The sequence below is a fragment of the Lycium barbarum genome, chromosome 12 (genome assembly GCF_019175385.1).
Source record: "Lycium barbarum isolate Lr01 chromosome 12, ASM1917538v2, whole genome shotgun sequence".
NCBI classification, from domain to species: domain Eukaryota; kingdom Viridiplantae; phylum Streptophyta; class Magnoliopsida; order Solanales; family Solanaceae; genus Lycium; species Lycium barbarum.
The window spans coordinates 67,864,815-67,887,021 of NC_083348.1; the positions used below are offsets into that span (position 1 = coordinate 67,864,815).

Below are 22,207 nucleotides of genomic sequence, written 5' to 3' on the forward strand. Positions count from 1 at the left end.
TATAAACAAATTCTAAGAGTTGATTTCTTGCTTCACTACGAAAACGCATACCGTGCTATAGCTCCACCTGGTACCATTTTCAGCGATAAATATATAGACATGAGGAAGATGATAGGTAATTAATAGCCTAAAAGAAATCTAAATGAACAATTAGTCTTTTCACTAATGATAAATAGCAGTAATAGAGTTCTATTTGCGAAAAAATACAAGAAAACGAAAGAGGTAATCATCAATCGGAGGAGCAAGAAGTCCAATCATGGCCTTTGGCCTCTAATAAATCTGTCGTGGGATGAGAATATGTTGACATGTATGATTTTGTCTAGTGGAAAAAGTAATCACTAAAACAAAATGAATATAGTATGTGGCACTTGCTATGTTCTCGTAAAATACTACTCCCAATATCCAAAGAAATGAAAGTTTGAATTTGCTGAACCAAACAAATAGAACTAAACAAAGGGCATAAAAACAAAAAGGACAATATTCACGATAAGTCATGACACAATTGACTGTGAAAGCCTGCGTGCTTCGGTTTCTAATTCGCATTGGGATTTAAGTTATATACTGCCAGTAAGATCATTTTGCATTATCAGGTTTTAATCAGCTGTTATACTATGTATTTTACGCGACCATATCAGGCTTGTTATGAAAAGTTACCCTACTATTACAGGTCAACAACTTAATAACTTGATGGTGTAAAAGATGTATATACTGTAAATACGGTGTGCAAAACTTAAATCCTATATATCTTTATGTATAATTATAATACACATAGCAACCGGTCATGGTGAGATGGATAGGATCTCTCCACATTTAACAAAAAGTCTCGTTTCAAGCCTTGTAAATAAAAAAAAAATCCCAATAGGGAGTGTTTACTTCTTTAATAAGTCTAACACAGCATGAATTCAGTTTAATCGGGACCCTGAAACAAATATTGAACACTTTTGGTGCCAAAAAGAGACACATCCACATATTTTTAGATTTTAATAGTTAAACAAAAAAAACACAGCATATATACATTTTATAGTTTAGGCTATTAGAGATTTAAACTTTTATTTACGTACTAAAATACGTCTTCAACGATACCAGACCAGGTCATGGAGTGAAATTGCTAGATTCATGCTTCTTTTGTTTATTCTTGTTCTTCTTCTGAAAGGGACAGTAATTTTTCGAAGCACCAACAACAGTAAGGTATTGTTGTATTTACTAGCTTTGGATTTACAGAACATTGAATGTGAAGCAAGATCATGATGTACAATCTCTAATTGGAGAACAATCAAGTCGGCCGGGGCTTTACAGTCACCACTGTTTAATTATTGCAACTCCCTATTTTTTATGGTGGGTCTTTCTTTACTTTTTGCTTTCCATTCACTTATAATATGCTTATTGCCTTCTCTTCTTTCCTTCCTCAACTTTTTGTTCACTGTATATTTGCAGGTACTTACTTTAATTTCTCCTGTTTCTAGGGTTTTCTTCCCTTTCAACTCTCACATCACACTATAAATATCAAATAGTACTTTCTTTTTAGCTCTAATGGTGCAAGTTCATTAATCCTTGTAGAATCAAGGGACAGCTGGAAAGTTTTGTCACTACCAAGAAGATCAAGAGGTATCACTAGTTATCTTCTTTTTTCTTTAAAAAGAAAGTACTCTTTTATGTTTTCCTTCTTTCCTTTCAATTACTACTACAAGGTGTAGATCTATGTATGACCATTATAGTAACAATTTTTTTAGAGGTTTTCCTAGAGATGAGTATAGTTGGCATCTTTTGAAGGACAGTCAAATGAAACACTAGTCTAACTATTAGGTTTTGTATGTAGTTTGATCTAAAAGTCTTGTTTTGCGGAACTTTGCAGGTGGAATGTCGAATAAAACCATAAAAGACTTTAGAACATGTCGTGTATTGTTACTGATGACTTAAGTTTCCCGACGCCAATTAAATTTAACGATCGAATTATACATTTTTGGTGAGGCTTGGAGTGTGATTCTAGTTTGATCAGATCTCTTTAGAAGGAATTCCTTGTTTAGTATTTTCAGAAAATATTGATTACCCCTATCCTAATTTAACGTAAAGCAGTACAAGCAACAAGGGAGAAGAGGCTGAATATATATGATCGATACTAGACGAAAATTCAGAACTACAAGTATGTTTCTGATAAAAAAAATTGAGCCCAGTTATGCAAAAATATAGTAATTAATTTAACTTTAGTCAAGCAATTGCACGATGAACACTTTAAATAAGCAAGGATAACACTTCATTAGTGTTTCTCATCAAAGTTTTGGAAAGATACTCAGTAGAACGAAAATGGATGTAAATTAAATTTGATGTTTGAAATGTTACAGAAATACTTCGTTCTTGTGTTTTCAATTGACAAAGTTACTTTGCTCCATTTCGTTTGCTCATGCCCTGACATATACGAAATATAGCTAAAGTCCCTGATCCTATGTAGTATCTTTTTTAAAATATAATTCATCCACCCAGGCTTTCAACTCCCAGGATTTGAGGTCGTATATATCTTAAATCGATCATTGAATCTCATTTACGATGACATATTAATACGGATTGGATTTGACCATGCCAAATAGAGAATCATGAAGATTGCACTGAAACATTAAATCAGTTAAGAGTTTAAAACTAAAACATGCATATTTTCTTGTTATCAATGTTATTATGTTGAGTGCGGAAACATCTCCCTTTGATGTGTTCAGGAAAAAGACATATTTCATTAGCTTCAATCTTTAAGATGCTAGTGTAAATATATACAGATGAATTTATGTTTTGTGGACCGATAGTGTACAAAAATTTAAACAATCAAGTTAAGTTTACCAACAACGATACTCTACACATTTCAAGTCAGATATTGTAACATGCATGAAATTAAAATAGAGTAATATAGAGGAGAGTAACAAATTATAATTGGAATTTAAGTTTTGTGCACCAGAGTCTTATATAAATTTTTAATATCATCGTGTTTAATTGACCTACAAGTAACTCTTCATAGCAGGTTTGATATGGAAATAGAAAATAGAATAACAATTTGCTAGTTATAACTGGTTAAATTGAACTGATGGTGTAAAAATTCTTTAGACTGTGAGTATATATAACTTATATTTAGTACAAATTAACACAAATTTAATTTCTTACTTAGCAGATAAGTGTTCCAAAAGTGGCAAGATGTCTAGTTCCAGCAGCTACTCCAACCCTCCATGTGCTGCCTGCAAATTCTTGAGAAGAAAATGCTTGCCAAGTTGCATTTTTGCACCCTATTTTTCTCCGGAGGAACCAATAAAGTTCACAACCGTACACAAAGTATTCGGGGCCAGCAATGTGAGTAAGCTCCTGAATGAAATCCAGCCTCATCAGAGAGAAGATGCTGTCAATTCTCTCGCTTATGAAGCCGAGGCGCGCTTAAAAGATCCTGTTTATGGCTGTGTTGGAGCAATTTCAGTTCTTCAAAGGCAAGTTATTCGCCTCCAGAAGGAACTCGATGCCACGAATGCTGATTTAATGCGATACACCAATTTTGAACAAGTAAATAATAATCAAATTATGGTGAATCAAGAAAGGAGTAATTTTCAATATGGGAGAAGAATGGTTCCTAGTTATTCTTCTTCTGCATGGAACAGTGGTATTTCAGGAGATCAAAACAATATTGGAATTGATGGTGGTAGTGGCAGGTGAGGAATGGAAGTGCAGCATCACTAAGTTAATTGTATTTGTTAATTAACTTTGTTTTCCCAATTAAGGGAAAGGAATTAAACTTTAATGTACAAAACATGTATATTTGGTGGAATAATTGTTGAATGTTAAGTGTTGTAAGTTATATAGATGGACATATATATTACGATATTATGCTATAATTAAAAATGTAATTGTCAATTGTATCACTCATCCCGCTCCCCACGGAGCGGTGAGGCATAAGAAAGTTGAGAAAAGGACATAAATGGTCCCTTAACTATGAGATTAGGTTCAAAATAGTTCCTTAACTATGCACTTAACGGTTTTGGTCCTTTAAGTTTGCCACAAGTTAACAAAAATGGTCCCTCAACTATGAGGGTTGGTTAAAAATAGTCCCTTAAGTATGCACTTAACAGTTTTGGTCCTTTAAGTTCGCCAAATGTTAACGCTTTTAGTCTCCGACAAAATATTCATCGAATTTTGTTTGTTAGATTTGACGAGAACTATGAAAAAATTAGCGAGAACTCACAATTGGGTGTACGCATTACTAAAGAAAAGGCCAAATACCTCAGGATAAAACCGACGAACATCAGTCGGTTATAGGAAAAAACAGAGAAAAAACCTACAGACTTGATAATGTCAGAAAATAGTGTCTCGAAACACAAAGACCGACGGACTCTGTCGATTAAAACCGACGGACTCCATCAGCTAAGTAAAATACACTAGAGTCATTTTTACTGAAAACCCGAAAATAAATTCTTCAATCATAGTGATTCTTTTTTTAAAAAAAAAAAAACTAGTTTCCTCGCATTTTCCTTGAAAATAACCGACGGACGTTCGTTGGTTTTCGTAAAAAATAATAAAAACTAAAAAAAAAAAAAATAGTGTCCCTCGATTTTATCCATCGGTTTCCGTCCATCGTTTTTTTCGCTTGTTTTTAGTAGTGATAATTTTTGTAGTTTCTGCTATTTCTATTTTATTTCTAAGGTCTGGTGTATTTTACTTAGCTGATAGACTCTCTCGGTTTTAATCGACAGAGTCCGTCGGTCTTTGTGTTCCGAGACACTATTTTCTGACATTATCAAGTCTGTAGGTTTTTCCTCTGTTTTTTCCTATAATCGACTGATGTCCGTCGGTTTTATCCTGAGGTATTTGGCCTTTTCTTTAGTAATGCATACATCCAAATGTAAGTTTTCGCTAATTTTTTCATAGTTCTTATCAAATCTAACAAACAGAGTTCGATGAATATTTTGTCGGAGACTAAAAGTGTTAACATTTGGCGAAATTAAAGGACCAAAACTGTTAAGTGCATACTTAAGGGACTATTTTTAACCAACCCTCATAGTTGAGAGACCATTTTTATTAACTTATGGCAGACTTAAAGGATCAAAACCGTTAAGTGCATAATTAAGGGACTATTTTGAACCTACTCTCATAGTTAAGGGACCATTTATGTCCTTTTCTCTAAGAAAGTTCTCCCATCAATTGATTCTTGAACCCACTTTTTGTAGCGCTGGTAACATTTTTCTCTCATTTCATTGTGGAATTGACTTAAGACAAGTTCAACAACTAACCCTTCTAAGTTAGCGATTCGTAGGAGCATGATATCTACTGAAGTAAGTGTATATTACTCCGATTATTTCGTGCCTTCTTGATGACATTTGGAAGAGGAGAAAAAAAAACACTACTACTAAAAATGTTTCATGATTAAGGGTTGCTTAATTGGCTCGAGAGGGTGTACTGAACGCTTATTTTGACCTCCCCCCCCCCCCCCCCAAACGCAACCACCCCCCACACAAAAACCAAATATACATACAGGCATATAGCATATATCAAATATTACATACTTTTTTCGTCCCAATTTATGTGGCGATTTGTGACTGGGCATGAACTTTAAGGAAAGAAAATATTTTATAATTTGTGAGTATAAATCATCTCATTAAAGGTAAAATAAAAATTTAAAATTAAATTGTTTCTAAATAAGCACAATATCCTTTTGTCACATATAGTTAACAATGAAAGTTATCACACAAAATGGGTCGAAGGTGGCTGTACGTGTTTGACATAAAATTTCAACCATCTTCCGGCTTTGCGTTGTCACTTGATCTTAATTAGTTCCCAAGTTAATAGCGTATGAAAAGATAATACAGACGTATCAAATTTATGACTTCTATTGGACACTTTTTTTAACTTACTAATCTATTAGTGCTAGCTTGTGAACATTTTTGGCATCTTCGAAAACTGTATGCGCATTCGTCTTTGTCTATGACAGTAGCCTGCATAGTTGCCTACTCAAATAGTAGGATCCGGAAAGCAAAAGTTCTTTATGTCAATTGTCAGGGGAATATATTAAGGTGAACCAATAGAAAGCCTTTAATTTTTACATACCTGTTTCATTGTTGAAATTACTATCTACTCATGTATAACGAAAAAGGCGGAAAAATATGGAGTGACTATCATACACAGCAAGAAAATAATTTAGGGGATTTTATATTGATGTCAAAATATATTCATCTGCTTAATTTGTCATGCAGAAGGGAAATTCGGACGCTGGGGCATGTAATTAGGAAAATTGACAAGTGACGAGCCCTCCTTCAACAATATAAAGCCAAACGCACTGAAAAAAATATTCAACAGTGTGTTGGCCCACCTCTTCTTCAAACAATATAAAGCCAAAGGAAATGAAAGGCAAGAGTGTGTTTGATATTATAGAATAGAAAAACATTTTTAACTTCATATTATTTGCTTCAATTAAAAAATTAATGCTATTACTAATTTTTTAATAGAAAATCATGAAAACACTCCAAATGAGAAGAAGAAAACGGGTCAGGCGTCAGGATAATGGGTGGGTTATACGGGTTAGGGTGATTGGGTCTTTTTATATTAAAATCGGTTAGTTTAATTAATAGTCCCTTTGTTCCATAATAAGTGATTTTTTAGGTTCATGCACATCCTTTAAAAAATTGCTCACCCTTAGAAAATTAAGAATATTTTTACTTACCTACCCCTAATCAAGTTTTACTACTTTCGGAAAAAAAAAAGGTAGTTAATGAATTTTGACTATTTACATAAGGGTAATCTTGGAAAATCTGCCCAAAGTCTTCTTGAAATTCTAAAGCATCACTTATTTCGAAAAAAATTGAAAAGTCTAAAAACCAACTTATTATAAAACGGGAGGAGTATTGTAAGTATTACGTGTGCACATTTAGATGTCGCTAGGGGTGTTCATGGTTCGGTTTGGGTCGGTTATTGATTAAAACAATAACCAAACCAATTTAGTCGGTTTTTAAATGTCTAAAACCATAATCAAATCAAATCAAATAATAATCACCGGTTTGGTTATTGTCGGTAAGGGTGTCAACCGGTTTGAACCGGAACCGGACCGGAAACCGGTTATAAAACCGGCCGGTTTCCGGTCTAAAAACCGGAACCTGCCACCGGTTTCGGTTTACCGGTTAGAAACCCGAAATCGGAACCGGTCCGGTTCAAAACGTCCAAAACCTTTTTTTTTTTTTGTATAGTATATATATATATTATAGTATTTATTAGTATATTGTAGGTATATTTACATATGTTATATAAGTTTATAAGTAAAGTTTATATATTTACTGACTAACAGGCTAACAGCAAGTCAGCAATACAACATATACGTGTGTGTGTATATATATATATATATATATATATATATATATATATATATATATATATATATTAAGTTATATGCTTAAGTTATACTACATATACCTAAAATATAGTAAGAATATACTTATATATATCAATATACTTAGGTTATATAACTTACATATATTATATATATATATATATATATATATATATGTGTGTGTGTGTGTGTGTGTGTGTGTGTGTTTAAGTTATATGTATAATATATATTATAAGTATATTTTAGTTATTTTTTAAGTATATAACTTTCTAGTTTTTAATTTAAGTAGATGTATCATGTATATTATAAGTATATTCTTAGTATATTTTAGGTATATTCCTAACTTAATATAAGTAAAAATATGAACACAAGTAAATAGAAGAAAGCTCAATGAGCCATATATTTTATTCATTCTTGGATAACATTTATTTGCAAGTTGTAGTTTTTTTTAACTTGCAAATACACTACTAAAATAACAGCGATTTTCGACCAAAAATTTCGACCACACGAGGTCGAAAAAGCCTTTATTTCGACCAATTTTTCGACCACACGCGCAGGTCGATAACAGCTTGGTCGAAAAAAAAATTCGACCACGTGTGGTCGAAATCACATTCTACCGAAATTAAGGGAAAAATTGTTTTCGACCACATGTGGTCGAAAAAATTATTTTTATATTAAATTATATTTAACTTTTAAAAAAAAATCGACCACGTGTACTAATGCTTTCATTTTGTAAAATAAACATGAATCACAATAAAATACAAACATAGCAGATACATATATATGTGTATAAAGCAGGCAGTAGCAAAGGTCCCAGCACAACTTTGTTCAGTTAGTTTCTGCTGACTAAAAACAGAACAAAATAATCTGTCAATGTAGAGTTATTTTAATGTCAAACCCAGCTATACATCAAGCCTTCTTTTAATCACTATCAACCCCTTTAACATTTATTAAACTACAGTAAAAAACTTAGCATGTACTCATGTAAAGTTCATTTACATTCTCAGCATTTTTAAAGCTATAGTAAAAGACTTAGCATGCACCCATGTAAAATTCATCAACACATGCACAAAGATATGAATGATTAATATGCTTTATTTCACTTAAATACTTTAGGCTTTTTCTGCCACTTCTTTTCCTTCAGCCCTTTGTAAAAAGCTTTGTGATCATTAGATGACACAGATGCATAAGAACCCAAAAGAAGTTAAAACTTGTACCATTCCATTACGAACAAAGTAGCATAACAGAGCTATTGAACCAAAAGACTGAGAAGATATTTTCATTCCATTAATAAATTTCCAATTTTTTCTGTACAGATATAGCTATTTTCTGATTTTTCTCAGTAATCTTGAAGTTCTCTAAGATAAAAACGCAGAAAGAACTCAGCAATTGAGGTGGATAATTGAGCTAATATAATTTTTCCTTAGAGATCCACCAATGCAAACACAGAAAATCAGCGTGTCACAATAGCCACCCCTACCAAACACCCCTCTATTCTCTCTGTTGCAAGCTACCCCTACCAAACATCCCTTTTTTTTCCCTTTAAACCAAAAGAGTAACTTATTCATTATATCCTAGCAGCTAGATTAAAATATATAAATAATTTGTCGTATGTCTAATAGAACATAAGCACATGCATCATTTGAAGTTCACGCACAAACATGCACACTTTTATGTATCTCACCTTTAAACTAATAATTCTAATATAAGAACCTTCAAGGTATATAGTCCAACAGTAAACCACAAAAATAACAATTTAATCACATATTACATTAAACAAAAGTATCATCATAGCGCATCAGTAAATAGAGTGACTACCTTCCTGAAAAAGTAGGCCGATAATAATAGAAACGATCTCGAAAAAACAGAGCTTAAAGTCCTGTGTTAACTACAACATCTCATTCTTTCGGTAAATCAAATTTAATCTTTTTTCAAAAAGCATCAATTGTAGCATTACACACCACTATGACTCCAAATAAACCTAGTCTTAGCGAAAGGAAAATTTAAGAAACATCAAGTGCATTCTACATTACAGGAACAAAAACCTCGCAAACTTTTAAAAAAATGATGTGAAGATTAATGTATTTTTTAAGAAATTTATTAGCTTAACTTCTTCCAAATTAATGTAGCTCTCAATCTCTTCATTTTAATTTTGTTTGAATTTGGTTTGTATTTTGATTTGCCTCGTTAATAATTTGATAGTTTTGATCAAATAGTTTGATAGATCATTTCAAATTTAATTTATTGGATAAAAAAAATGATGTGAAGATTAATGTAAACTTAAAATTTTGAATACAAACAAAAACAAATAAGCAAATTTAAGTACTAGAACATAAGGTTGGATTCTGAGTTCTAATATTCAAATACAAAAAAGATAGAAATCTCAGGCTCGTAGGACAGTTGGGGTTCAAACAAATGCTTGTGTCAGAAAAAGAAAAACACAAAAAGAAGACAATAAAACCTAGAATTAAGTTAGATAGCTTAAAAGAATACATAAAGTGGAATCTGGTGAAACCTATACATAAAGAAAGGAAGGGATGTTGATTAACATAGAAAGAGACCAAAACAACAAACTATAACTAAAAAGAGACCAAAACAACAAACCATAACTAAAAGATTCATTGATTAACATAGAGTGCAGAAACCCCAAAGTGATGCCAAATGCAGCAACAACAACAACATTCAATTTCAATATTTCATTCTATTTCAATTCAAATCCCTAAAAAAAATAACATAATATAAACCCCAAAACAACTATTGAACACTAAATAAAGTTATCAAATCTACTAAATATAGAAGGTAATGTAACTAATAACATGGTATTGAAATACAAGTTTGAGCACTAGTTCAATTTGGGGGTTGTGTTCATGAGATTGAGGAAGAAAAAAAAATACCTGAGCTGGCGGCGTCTGGTGGCGACTCTTGCTGGTCGGAAACCGCGGTGGCTGCAGCGTTGACCGTCTAAGGAGGGGGTGGCGCAGTCGGGTAGGGGATGGTAGAGAGAGGAGAGGGAGAGAGAAGAGAGTGAAAGAGAAGGGGGAAAATGAAAAAAAAATAAAGAGACTAGATCCAGATCTGGTCTAAATCTTTTGAAATTTTCGACCACATGTGGTCGAAAATAATTAAGTCAGATTTGACTGACTTTGACTTAATTATTTCGACCACATGTAGTCGAAATTACATTTTTATTTTTATTTTTTAATTAATTGTTTTATATATATATAATTTAATTATGTATAAAATATTTTTTTCCCATTTATTATTTATATAAAAATTGATTTCGACCACACGTGGTCGAAATGCATTTTTCCTATTAAAAAATCGACCCGGTGTGGTCGAAATTTTATAAAAAAAATTAAATAAAAATTAAATTCTTCAAATTTCGACCGCCCGTGGTCGATTTTTTGTCGACCAAAAGTGTGGTCGAAATTTTTAGGTCGAAAATGCCCCTTTTTTTTAGTAGTGATAATACATGAGTTGCAAAGAAATAGTAGAATAATAAAATCACTAATTCTCAATCATTTGGTTAATTTCCCCCATATCATATTCGGCCATGGAGATATCTTCAAAGTCTTCCATTTGGTCCGGTCCACTTGCTATCAAATCTTCAATCTCTTCCTATTCGCCTTCCTCCGCTTCTAAGTTTTGGTTGCGTCGCTCCGATCTAATCCAATCGCGAATGCACACTAGTACTTGCAACCTAAAGCCGGATAATGAGTATGGTCTCCAATTTGTTGTCTTCCATGGCTAAATGAACTCTCCGAAGCCACGGTTGATACTTGAACTGTAAGGATATCTCGAGCCATTCTTGAGAGTATCAGATGACTTGCCTTGTATTTCTTCCACCATGCTAAGACGTCCATCTCATCTATAACATCCGCTCTACAAGTACTTCTAGGAATACCCTCAAATAACGGATTATAACAACGTTGAATGTAAGTAACAAATCCCAAACCCGAAGGAAAGGAAAATGGTAAACAATCATAAGCTACCATTTTAGCTATTTCTACACGCTCTTTTTTCTTGTCATACTTAAAATTTTTAACGGTTCGTGGGTCTATCGTCATTTGAATACCCCCCACATTTGAACCCGTTTGCTCTCCCCAAACATCCATACGTTTCTTTCTCATATGACCATTTAGTGTACCCGTTCCACCATCCTTACTAGTTTCTTCCTTAAAAGTAAATATTTGTCCACATAGGGTACATTTAGTTGTTTGGCTTTCCCTATCCTTAGTCATAAATTTCCAAATTTTAGCGGTTGACTTACGAGTTCTAGGCGGTTTGTCTTGTGTATGTGATTGTGCAGGACATGTATCTCCTATGGGATTTTCGGGGGATTGTGTTTCATCATCATCAATTTCATTAAAAGTGTCGGTATAATGTTGTTGCATTGCCTCATGACCTAAAAGTGGATTATTTCCGCCAATATCAATACCTAAATTAGGTGTTTCTTCCACAAATGTTTCCTCATTAAGCCCACGCCTAACAATACCACTACTACCAGCACCACGTCTAAATCTCTTTGCCATTATTAAATAGAATTAATTTAAATCACACTCAAATAAATCACAAGAAAATGAATTGCAACAAATTAAATTGCTAGAATTAAATTGCGTAAATTAAATTGCGAAAAATAAAGATAGAGTTGGAACGAAGGTACCAAATTGTCGGACTAATTTCCAACAAAGTGAAGGCGACTATAATTGCAAATCCACCAAAGCTACTTCAGATTGTTGCAAAATCACCAACTCCACCAACAATATTATAATTGCAAAATTAATAATTGAAACTATAATAAGACTTTATAATATTTATTTGAGAGAAATTTAAAGTGGCTAATTATTGCAAAGTAACTATAATTGAGAGATTGGGATTTGAGAGAAAGAGAAGAGTGAATTGGTGTGGATTAAAATGAAAATAGAAAGGGGTTTATATAGGGGTGGGGGATGGGTTAAAGTGTTTGGCAACGGCTACAAACTAAAAAAAAATAATTAAATTCCACCGGTTTACCGGTTCCAGTTCCGGTTTCAAAAAAATTGAAACCGGACCGGTACAAAATAAACGGTTAACCGGAACCGGTAAACCGGTTCTAGTTTTACCGGTCCGGTTACCGGTTTGAATCGGTAAAACCGGACCGGTTGACGGGTTTAATTGTCGGTTTGGTTCGATTTTTCGGTTTATGACTAGCAGCCATGAGACTTATCAATAAAACATTAAAAAGTTGAAAAAGACATGTCTTTTTTTTTTTGTTCAAACGATAACTTTTATTTATAGTTTAAGGTGGACATACATCCTAGAAACATTTTTAGTGATAGTGTAGTAGTCAAGTTACCCAAAGTTGCTAAACTATTACATATAGAGCTAAAAACTAACTTAGTAGTGGCTGCACCATTTTTGTCATCTTAATACACTTACCTGGAAATAAAGTAGAGCATAGGAACTTTTAGTTGTTGTTACAAACATACATATTAATTAAACATAAAGACTACCTAAAATTAAAATGAAATATATGAAATAAAAAAATTTTGTGTAATGATCCCAAACTTTGGAGCAGTATTTGCATTTTGCCCTCAATTCTCCCATTTTATTAAAAAAACTTTGTGTAATGATCTCAAATTTCAGATGTTTTTCTATCATTATCCCCAAGGCTAGGGTCTCGACTACAAGTAGTTGTTCTTTTCTGCTTTTTAGGAGGATTATCCATGGAAGAAGTATTACGGCATTACCATGTGCTTGAGTTGCAGCAAATGCTGATGTTACTGAAGTATCTTCTATAGGAACCTCCAAATATACAACCTCTGTCCTTTTCATATGAAAAATATTAAAAGTTTAGGACTCATTCAAACAAGAAAAAAGAAAGGTATAAATTTGAAAAAAAATAAAATAAACAACCTAAAATCAAATGGCTGACAAAGAAAGGCTAAAAATTTAAGTTAAAGACATTAGACTTTAACGTGAGTTTCTATTAGTAGGTTTACACTTAACACTTAAAGAGTTAAAAGACTTAAAGACGTAGGCTTGGACATATTCTTAAAAACATGGGTCTGGACATATTCTTAAAAATGTGGGTCTTAAATAATCATGTGAAATAAGTAGATCAAAAATCAAATTAATGATTAAAAGGTATAAAATATTTATAATTATTTATAAAAAACTAATATTATACATATAAATAATTATAAAATTTATGTATATAATTTCTCGATTTGGTTCAGTTATTTTTTAATAGAATCATAACTAAACCAAATATTATCGGTTTTTAAAATTTAAAACTAAATCAAATGTCAATTTTTTTTATTCGGTTTGATTTTGGTTTTAACCAAAACCGTGAACAGCTCTAGATGTCGCCATGTGGCAGTTTAAAGTATCATATTTTAACATGGATGGTCCGTTATAGATTTGAGCCAAACAACACTCGTTAAGAGTATTTTTGGACCCAAAAATTAACAAAAAATATTTATGATTTAATACGTTAGGGGAAATTTGGAGCCTTTTCTGTATTATCTTTTACTCATCAATAAACACCATAAATAATGTTAAAATAACTTTCGACGTGTCAAACAATTTCTATTCATCAATCACATCCTTGTTACATTCATTCCCTGCCGATTTAGCCGCCCCTATACTAAACAAGATTCGATGTCCATTTCAGCTGATGCCTTGTCCCCTGCATCGATGTGCTGACACAAGCAAAGTGAAAGCGGCTAATGAGTACGTACAAATCATTAGTACTATTTTTTTATCCTTATATGCAGTTAAAATTCATTAAAAATTCGCTAAAACATCTAATATCCCATTGGCCACAGCCCGTAGGAATACCAACAAACTAAAAAGAAAATTAAAGGGGAACCAAGAAAGCTTTTTACTCATTTATCTCAGTAATAGATTTAAAATCTCGTTTCTTGTGAAGTCGATTTAGTTATAAGTTGATCAAATCAGCTTATAAGTCATTTTTAACTTATTTGAATATTTAGTAAAAACAGAAAACAACTTAAATTAAGTTAAAAAATGCTTAAAATAAGTCAAAATCAAGAAATTGCTCAACCTCAACTTATTTTGCTTAAAAGCCATTTTGATTTGATCAATAATTTTACCCTTTTATCCCTTATATTTTATGCTAATTTCAATACTACCCTTCTAAAAATTCTTTAAGTATTTTTATCCAAACACGTAACTATTTATTTACAAAATAACTTTCAACAATTAAAAAGTACTTTAAGCACTTATGCTTAATAGCCACTTTTTTCGGCTAATCCAAACGGGCTCTTATTTGGTAGATGGAAGATTATACTAGTTTCCTACTAACTAGGATAACTTTTACATTTGACATACAGCCTAAAAAATCATAAAGAACAAGTTATTTGGTTTACAAAGCTAAAATCTATGGACGCTAAAAGTAAGAATTGAGGATGGAAATAAATTAAACTCTTCCTAATCTATCTTTAAATTACAATGTTAATCTCATTGACAATACATGCCAGATCAAGTCATTAAGAAGTAATCTCTAATTGTCCTCTTCAAAGAGGAGGGAGGATTCAGAACAGAAGAAGGGCTCTTGATTGCAGCTTCTGGAGTTTTCCCTAAGTTCTCTTCAACTTCAAAACCCTGTGAATGTTTTTTCTTCTTTGACTCTGGAGTGCTGATTTCAGTAGTCTTAGTTGGACTACCGAAGTTTTCGTTACATGCTATATTTGAATGACAACCATCAGAATCATTCTTGATCCTTGCTGGTTTATCATCAGTAAACAGTTTGCGACGCTCCATGCTAGAAAGTGCCATTACTCTTCTTCGAATGGATGATGGAGATCTTGTGTTTGAGTAACAACTGCTTTGGATGTTCCAAAACCGCGCCTGGATAGAGTAGGAGATAATACATTAGAACCATCTTAATAGAGCAAGCAATCTCACAAATAAAAAGATAAGCGAAGCAAATGGAATCATAAATTTTTTTATGGATTTGATCATGGTGATGTTCTTCTCATCTGTCAATCTTACCGTGAAATCATCTGATGCAGTAGCAACTTTTCCTGTCTCTGATGGGCACCTGTAGCAGCAGTTCAATATTCAGAAGATGATTAGATTTGGTATTTATAAGGAGAATAATCTATACTACTGAACAAACTTACCAGTCTACTGCTGTAACTTCTCCATCATGGCTTTTCAATATAGTGGGATCTGCTAGAGGTTTGTTCACCTGTTTCATGGGTGTGTTGGAATTAGCACCACATAGATGGAATCCAGTCAAAAACGTTGTAATTAACAAACTGACCAGCCATATATACGCATTTCCATCGCTGGAACCACCGAGTACATGAGCTGCATCAGGACTTATTGCTGACTGGAATTGTTAAACGAAAATCTCTTTAGTTCCACAAAATTTATAGTCCAAGTTATGATCATTGAAATTGACAATGTCACTCACCTTAACAAAAAATGAATTAATTTGGCATCCTGTGAAACTTTTCACTGGCCCATTTTCTGCCTGAAGCACATTGTAGAGGTAGATTCTGAAGAAAACAGCAGAATCCACGTAAGACCAAATATCAAAAGTTCAAGCTTTATAGGGGAGAATATTAGGTTCTCTTTTTGTGCATAGTAACATATTAGCTGGTGAAAATTGTGACTTTATGGAAAATATAAGGTTCTCTTTTTGTACATACTAAGCTGAAAGATGCTCATCAGAGCCTAGGAATACCTGCTGTCCATGCATGAAGCAGCAATAAACACGCCATTTAAATCTTGAGATAAACTAGATACTCCATGTAATCGCTTTCCCTAAACAAGGTCAAAAACTGTTATAAATCAATCAAGAATTGCTCGACTATGAACAAATTTGATCATCTGTCAGTTAAAACCAATCAGACAAACTCAACATCATCACAAAGCGGGAATCAGGTTAAATTAAGTCATTAATGAGACGAAGTTTGTGAAATGCTGCTCAATACTGTGAAGGTCACCGAACATTGATAGCATATTGAAACATAGGAATTTAACTTTATCATTACCTTATTAGATGACGCTTCAGGATGAGGACATGCCTGGAGAACAGGACTCTTCAGATTCCTAGTATCCCAGAACTTTATGACACTGAAATATAAAACTAAAAGAAATGAATAACAAAAAATCACACAAAAAACCCCCCCACTTAAAGTGCTTGCTCAATTTGAGGAATATTGCAAGTTTTCTTAGATACCTGTCAACTGCTCCAGCAGTAGCAATGGAAATCTCATCTTTCAGGTAAAGGACCGAAGTAATACTCATAGAAGAAGCCTGAAACAATTGTTGCCAGTAAGAATACATGGTGCAACCAAAAATGTTGAACAGGGTCACAAATAAAATCATCACAAGGACAAACCTTTCCACCTTTAACCCGCCTCTGACAAGGAGAAATGTGAGCCTTGTGGACTGCTGCAATTGACCTGAACAAAGAACACATTAGAGACTGGTTTGAAACAGCTAAACCGATCTGTCATTTCATCTAGTTATATATTTGGATTCTACTTATTTCTTTTGACCGGGATCAAGCTGTTCAGCTGGGAAAGACACTAGAACTGTTCCCAATTTTGCTCATGCTAATAAACTAGAAGCATGACAGCAACTGATAATGTTTTTTAATCATCATTTGATCTTATATGGGGATATGATAAAGTACTTACGGTGTGTAAAATTTCTGACTGCTGCTGCACGAGCTCCTCAGGTCCCATAGGGAAAAGGACCCATCTCTTGAACCAGATACAATAATATCTAGTTGAAAGCAAATTACATGTAGAGATCAGAACATGCCATATTTATGGTGAAGAAAGCATAGCAGGGAAAAAGAGTGGTTCCAGGAAGAGAAGTAGGAAACTCCTACCCTGATTTGTAGGATGAGGACAAATGGATTTTACACTCCCGGTGTGACCCATTAATGTTCTAATACATTGCTTTTCTTGTACATCCCATACCTTTATCTGCTCAAATATCAAGATGATTTGTAAGCATTGGAGATCACTATAACATATCTCAATCTCAAGGTTCTCTTGAAGAAAGGTGAACCTTCACAAAATCACTAATCAAAGTCAACTCAATAATCTAATCGTACTGTTAACCATTGATTTGTGCAAAGAAAAGTTTTAAAATGTCAAGAAGAACTGGTATAGTTGCTACAACATACAAAAAGCGAATATCAAAATATAGTCACTCACACATTGATCGCCTGAAGCAGTTAAGATATTGGTATCATCCTGCAAAGATCAATTGCATATCATGTTAATAAGTAATAACTGGAAAATGATTGCAGGAAAAAAAAAACACATGGAAACCATAGTAGTTTGTTCATGTTTTAACTTGTCTAATACATCCAAGCCAATATATCTGCTCGGACAACTTCATTTTAGGTTTATCTTAGCAGAAACAAAGAAAAAGCTTATTCCAAATTGACGATTTGGGCATTTTTATTGTCATTTAATTAATAACTTATTATAGATCTATCAATCACCGACTCTACTACAAATATATTTTTGGGACAGAAATAAATGCATTCAATTCATTTTGCCCCCAATCTTCACAAGGCATCTAAACCCCTCGCTACGGACTTCTTAGGACTCAACAACCCAAAATTGCTTCTCTATTGTTTTTTGGCGCTGCCCATTTGTTTCTCTTAGTTACTTTTAGTTCATGTGCAATACTGAGTAATTGCCTCAAACTGGAGAACTCTTGGTTATCCAAATAACTGTGAAAGTAGAGAGAGCAGAGATGTACCTTTATCCAACATACATCAAATATAGCATTATCATGAGCAACCCACTCTGACATCTTAGCTTTTTCTGTAAATTGCAAATTGATTCAGTAAATGTCCAAGCAATATAATATCAAATCAAAATTCAGAGAACTGAATGAACAATTTACCTGCATTTTGCCGGTGTGTCGATGATGAAGGAAACTTCAACCGGGTATTATACAAGCTAACATATCCACCCTCATCAGCAACAGCAAGAATATGAGAATTTTTAGTTGTCTGCATCACAACACAATATCATATAATTTGCAAATGTGTCCAATCTACAAAAGAAGTTACATTATTCACACATTTAATTTTAGAAAAACTAATTTGTCTTGGAATACACAAACTACTCACTCCGGTTCAAAATAAGTGTCCACTTAGCCTTTAGCACACTCTTTAAGAAAACATTAACTTATAAAAAAAAATAGGTATTTTGAGTAAATTGCCATTAATTAAAATTTGCATAGTACAATTAACTCGACACATTAGTATCTGGTCACTTAACACTTAATAAGGGCAACAAAGAAAAAAGTAAATTACTTCTTGATTATGTAAGCGGACCAAAATAAAAAGACTAAGTGGACACTTATTATGAACCAGAGGGAGTATTTAGTACTGAAATTACTTGGTCCAAGGAAAGCAAGATGGTTCCAAGTGATTGATGCAACTAAGTTGGAATGGAGACATATTTTGATTCATTAATTGGAACATTAGTAATCTGTGGAGATGATCTAACCTTGCAGAAGGAAATGGCCATGGGAGGCGGTGTGTTGCCATCGTGCTCAACAGCCACAGCACCAATTTGGTTGACTTCAGAAGATTCAATGCTCATATATGGTCTTTTTTTAACTGCTCGAGATGTAGAAAGATAAAAATCACAAGATTGTTTAATCAAATTAATGAATTCATGTTAGTGATAATAGGCATTTCTCGCAGATTATCAAATTCCAGATCTATCTCTAACTGTACTCCCTTCTGTTCAATTTTTAAGACCACAAGATTAAACGATATTTCGATATATCTACAAAAAGTTTTTTTTTTTACTTACTTAAAAACTGTGTCAAGTCAAAACCAGACAAATAAATTGAAACGGAGGGAGGGAGTATAAATTATAACCCAAAAGGAGAGATAAAGAGAAGAGATTTGAAGGAAACCTGGGAATCCATGAAGCTCTCTTGATTTGATGTCTTGGAAAAAGGAGTGATGCTTATTATTACATCCTTCCATTTGCAAAATTTAAGGATTGGGGCAGAGTTGTATCACTTGAAATTGACGAGTGGAGACAAAGAATGCGTGTGCCTAATTGCTATGCTGCAAGCCTGCAAATGTAGGATTTTGGCGCCAGGGTTGTAATCCCACAAGGCGGGAAATGCCTTTGAATTTTTTTTTTAAATATTGATATTAAAGATTAATAATGATTTTGTCAAATTTGAAGGTGTTGTATGAACTTTTTTTTTAGCACTAAAGAACAATAATAATGTCTAAGTGTTAATTGGAGCAAGTAATATAAGATTAAATGTTGAGATAATAATAAAAAGAAAAAAATGATTTCCACTTATAAGTGAGAGAAGTCATTTTCTCCACCAATGAAATTTGTTTTACTTGAAAAATGACTTCGTTCGTACCAAATTAGATAATTATTCTGTAAATGTATTTCTGCATACTAAACACATTCATAATACGCTATACATGTATTGTTATATGATAAATAATATGGAGTGGTATATTACTATAACTTATTACTATGTGATTATTAATGTACATATTGCTATGTAGGAATTATAATATCAAAGTCTAATTGTGTTTGTGTTAGTCATGTTATGTGAGCAACAAGTTCCACATCCCAGTCATGCTCAGTCTAACAGCTCATAGCAAAAGCAAGCAACAGAAACTAAATAATGACAGAAGCACTTAGCTCTGCAACACTAGATAGAGATTAAGTTATTCTAGCCATTTAATTTAGCAGTATTAGCCTTTAGCCCTCCTCTGTAATGGGATTCTGAATTATCTGTCTAGCCACTGCTTCAGGACTTTGCACCTTGTCTTGAAACACTTGACTGTTCTTTTCTCTCCAGATGTATTACATACCTCTGACACAAAAAGCATTCTAACTATTTCATCCCTTGGACACTTCTCATTTGCATGTTGAGTTGCCCATTTAAGTTCATAGTCCCAGGCCCCTAGTATCCTGGTATGGCAAGGTAATGTCTTGCCAACTTAGTAGTTTCCCCCATATTTGAGTAAACACCGTACCATACAAGAAAAGAAGAGATGTGATATGCTCTACGGCCCCTGTTTGGATAATAGACACACTTGATCAGTTGTTCTTCCTCATTTATATAGTCTGATTTAGTATACGGCCTCATGTGAGCAGCCAGTCTAAATTAAAATATCTAGGCATTGCCTTGAAACTAGTAATGTTAGTCATGTTATTGCTAATACACTAATTACATATCAGTTTAATGTTGGACCCAAAAGTTTTATGAAGAACGCAGATGAAGCAAGGTTTTAGTTTTTGGCTTTCCCGTCCGGTGTCCGGTACCCGCATTAGAGCCCGATTATATCTGGATTGGCGTCACGTAGGGCTCCATTTGCGGGGAAGTGCTCCCTACCAAGAATCTTTCCATATCCAATACTCCAATGATGCAAGGTTTTATACTAGTACACTGCTCATACACCAAAAAGGACCGCTGGACAGTCTAATCGCGATTAGTCCAAAAAAGTTGTACTAAAAATAAAATCCTTAGGTTTATAGAACAAAATATAGCATTGTCAAAAAACATATCAGGGTCAATTTTTTGGTTTTCAAAGTAAGAGAACCAAATTATCTCATTAGGCGATGGTTCTCAAACCTTAACATATCACTTTGATGTAAACCTCCAAAAAATATCCCTTTGATCCTAATTTTTAATACATTGGAGTGTTTCTTTTATAATCCCTCGTTGTTCTCTGAACATTGAGGAACATATATAGACTCCAGCCAGTATCAATAGCTAGTTCAATTTTAGAGATAATCATCTAAGAAGCAATTATGGTGTGAGAGATCAAACTAAAGAACCAAGTTCTAGACTAGATTTCTTTTTACCTGAGTTCTATATAGTTGGTCAACAATTTATAGTAGTAGGTCTTTTGGGTTATATCCAAATTTGCTTATTCAAGAAGCATTGCTAGCTAGTATTTGGTATTTTCTTTTCAGAAAAACCTTTTGTACTCTTAGGCTAAAGTTAGCTTACTATGGTCGAATGATTGTAGGCAATAAAGGGACTAAAGGAAGCCTCTTATATTATAAATTTACAACCTAAATTTGCTCATTTGCTCAGTGAAATTTGAGTTGAAATCGCACAACAGTTGAGTCATTGTTTGTACGTCCTTGAGCAAGGAAGTTTTATACTTAAAATTTGTTTCTTGTTCACATCCCCCATTTTATTTACTCTAGAAGTTAGTTATGCCAGTAATATATAAGGACCAGTTCCATTACTTAGATCAACGATAACTCTCACGCAATTTAGGAAAGGTAGTAAGAAATCAAAAATTGACTAGACAATATTCTCCCCACCCCCACCCCCCACAACCCTTTCCTAGTGTCTAAGTGGTGTGCAAAAATAATAACAATTTTGTTGCCCATGACAATTTTTTATAGTTTTTTTGTCAAATTCCTAAGGTGTCTTAGTTAGTACGTAAGTGATCTGAAAACAAAATACAAAAAATTCTACAAAATCTTTTTCATCTATATTTCAAATGATAAAGAGTCAGGTTGAACCATTTCCTAGAAAAACAAATACTAATATATACTATATATGTAGTTTGCTCAAGAATGTTCCTTTGCCAGTGAGAGTGACTTTAGTCCTACCTGCCTGTTTCTTTTCGACATATATCTACTGTCTGTAATTGTCTCATAGATGGCCAATTGATTTTTCTGAATTATTATCTTCAATTCAATATGCATCTGTGTAAAGCTAGTGAATTAGGATTGGTGCATATCGCTATTCTTGATCTGAAGCTTGCAGCATCTTCGGTCATGAACTGAGAAAGGTGTTCTTGATAACGGTTGTATTTTGTCATTATTATGTACAGCTAGAATATTTCCTAGAATATTATGTACAGCT

The 22,207-nt window shown here is 33.3% G+C and overlaps 2 protein-coding genes across 8 annotated transcripts; one reads left to right on the forward strand and one right to left on the reverse strand.

Annotated features, from left to right (window-relative positions):
• The first annotated feature begins 1,026 nt into the window (after positions 1 to 1,026).
• LOC132624857 (LOB domain-containing protein 25-like) lies at positions 1,027 to 3,863 on the forward strand. Of its 7 annotated transcripts, none has more exons than XM_060339595.1 (3): positions 1,027 to 1,335; positions 1,435 to 1,605; positions 3,146 to 3,863. In XM_060339595.1, the coding sequence occupies exon 3, from the start codon at positions 3,172 to 3,174 to the stop codon at positions 3,676 to 3,678; it is 507 nt and encodes a 168-aa protein (XP_060195578.1). In that variant the 5' UTR covers positions 1,027 to 1,335; positions 1,435 to 1,605; positions 3,146 to 3,171; the 3' UTR covers positions 3,679 to 3,863. The 7 variants fall into 7 exon arrangements, with proteins under 7 accessions (XP_060195578.1, XP_060195579.1, XP_060195581.1 ...); XM_060339596.1 differs by having other exon boundaries at positions 1,558 to 1,605; XM_060339598.1 differs by having other exon boundaries at positions 1,027 to 1,188; positions 1,558 to 1,605.
• A 10,761-nt stretch (positions 3,864 to 14,624) lies between these two features.
• LOC132622194 (uncharacterized) lies at positions 14,625 to 19,449 on the reverse strand. Its single transcript, XM_060336752.1, has 16 exons — positions 19,256 to 19,449; positions 18,838 to 18,950; positions 18,227 to 18,335; positions 18,080 to 18,144; positions 17,524 to 17,562; positions 17,193 to 17,289; positions 16,996 to 17,083; positions 16,695 to 16,758; positions 16,533 to 16,609; positions 16,345 to 16,426; positions 16,035 to 16,114; positions 15,762 to 15,846; positions 15,609 to 15,677; positions 15,466 to 15,533; positions 15,335 to 15,383; positions 14,625 to 15,190 (listed from the first exon to the last, which is right to left on the reverse strand). Exons 1-16 carry the CDS (start codon positions 19,326 to 19,328, stop codon positions 14,822 to 14,824), a joined length of 1,527 nt encoding a protein of 508 aa, XP_060192735.1. The 5' UTR covers positions 19,329 to 19,449; the 3' UTR covers positions 14,625 to 14,821.
• Between the last annotated feature and the right edge of the window lie 2,758 nt (positions 19,450 to 22,207).

What these genes read in the sequence shown, in the direction of transcription:
- LOC132624857 (XM_060339595.1), top strand. Translation starts at nt 3,172, where the DNA reads ATGTCTAGTTCCAGCAGCTACTCCAACCCTCCATGTGCTGCCTGCAAA.
- LOC132622194 (XM_060336752.1), bottom strand. Translation starts at nt 19,328, where the DNA reads ATGGAAGGATGTAATAATAAGCATCACTCCTTTTTCCAAGACATCAAA. An exon ending in AGAGCTTCATGGATTCCCAG is followed by an intron (nt 18,951 to 19,255) that starts GTTTCCTTCAAA and finishes CATCTCGAGCAG; the next exon opens with TTAAAAAAAGACCATATATG. An exon ending in GACACACCGGCAAAATGCAG is followed by an intron (nt 18,145 to 18,226) that starts GTAAATTGTTCA and finishes TGCAATTTACAG; the next exon opens with AAAAAGCTAAGATGTCAGAG.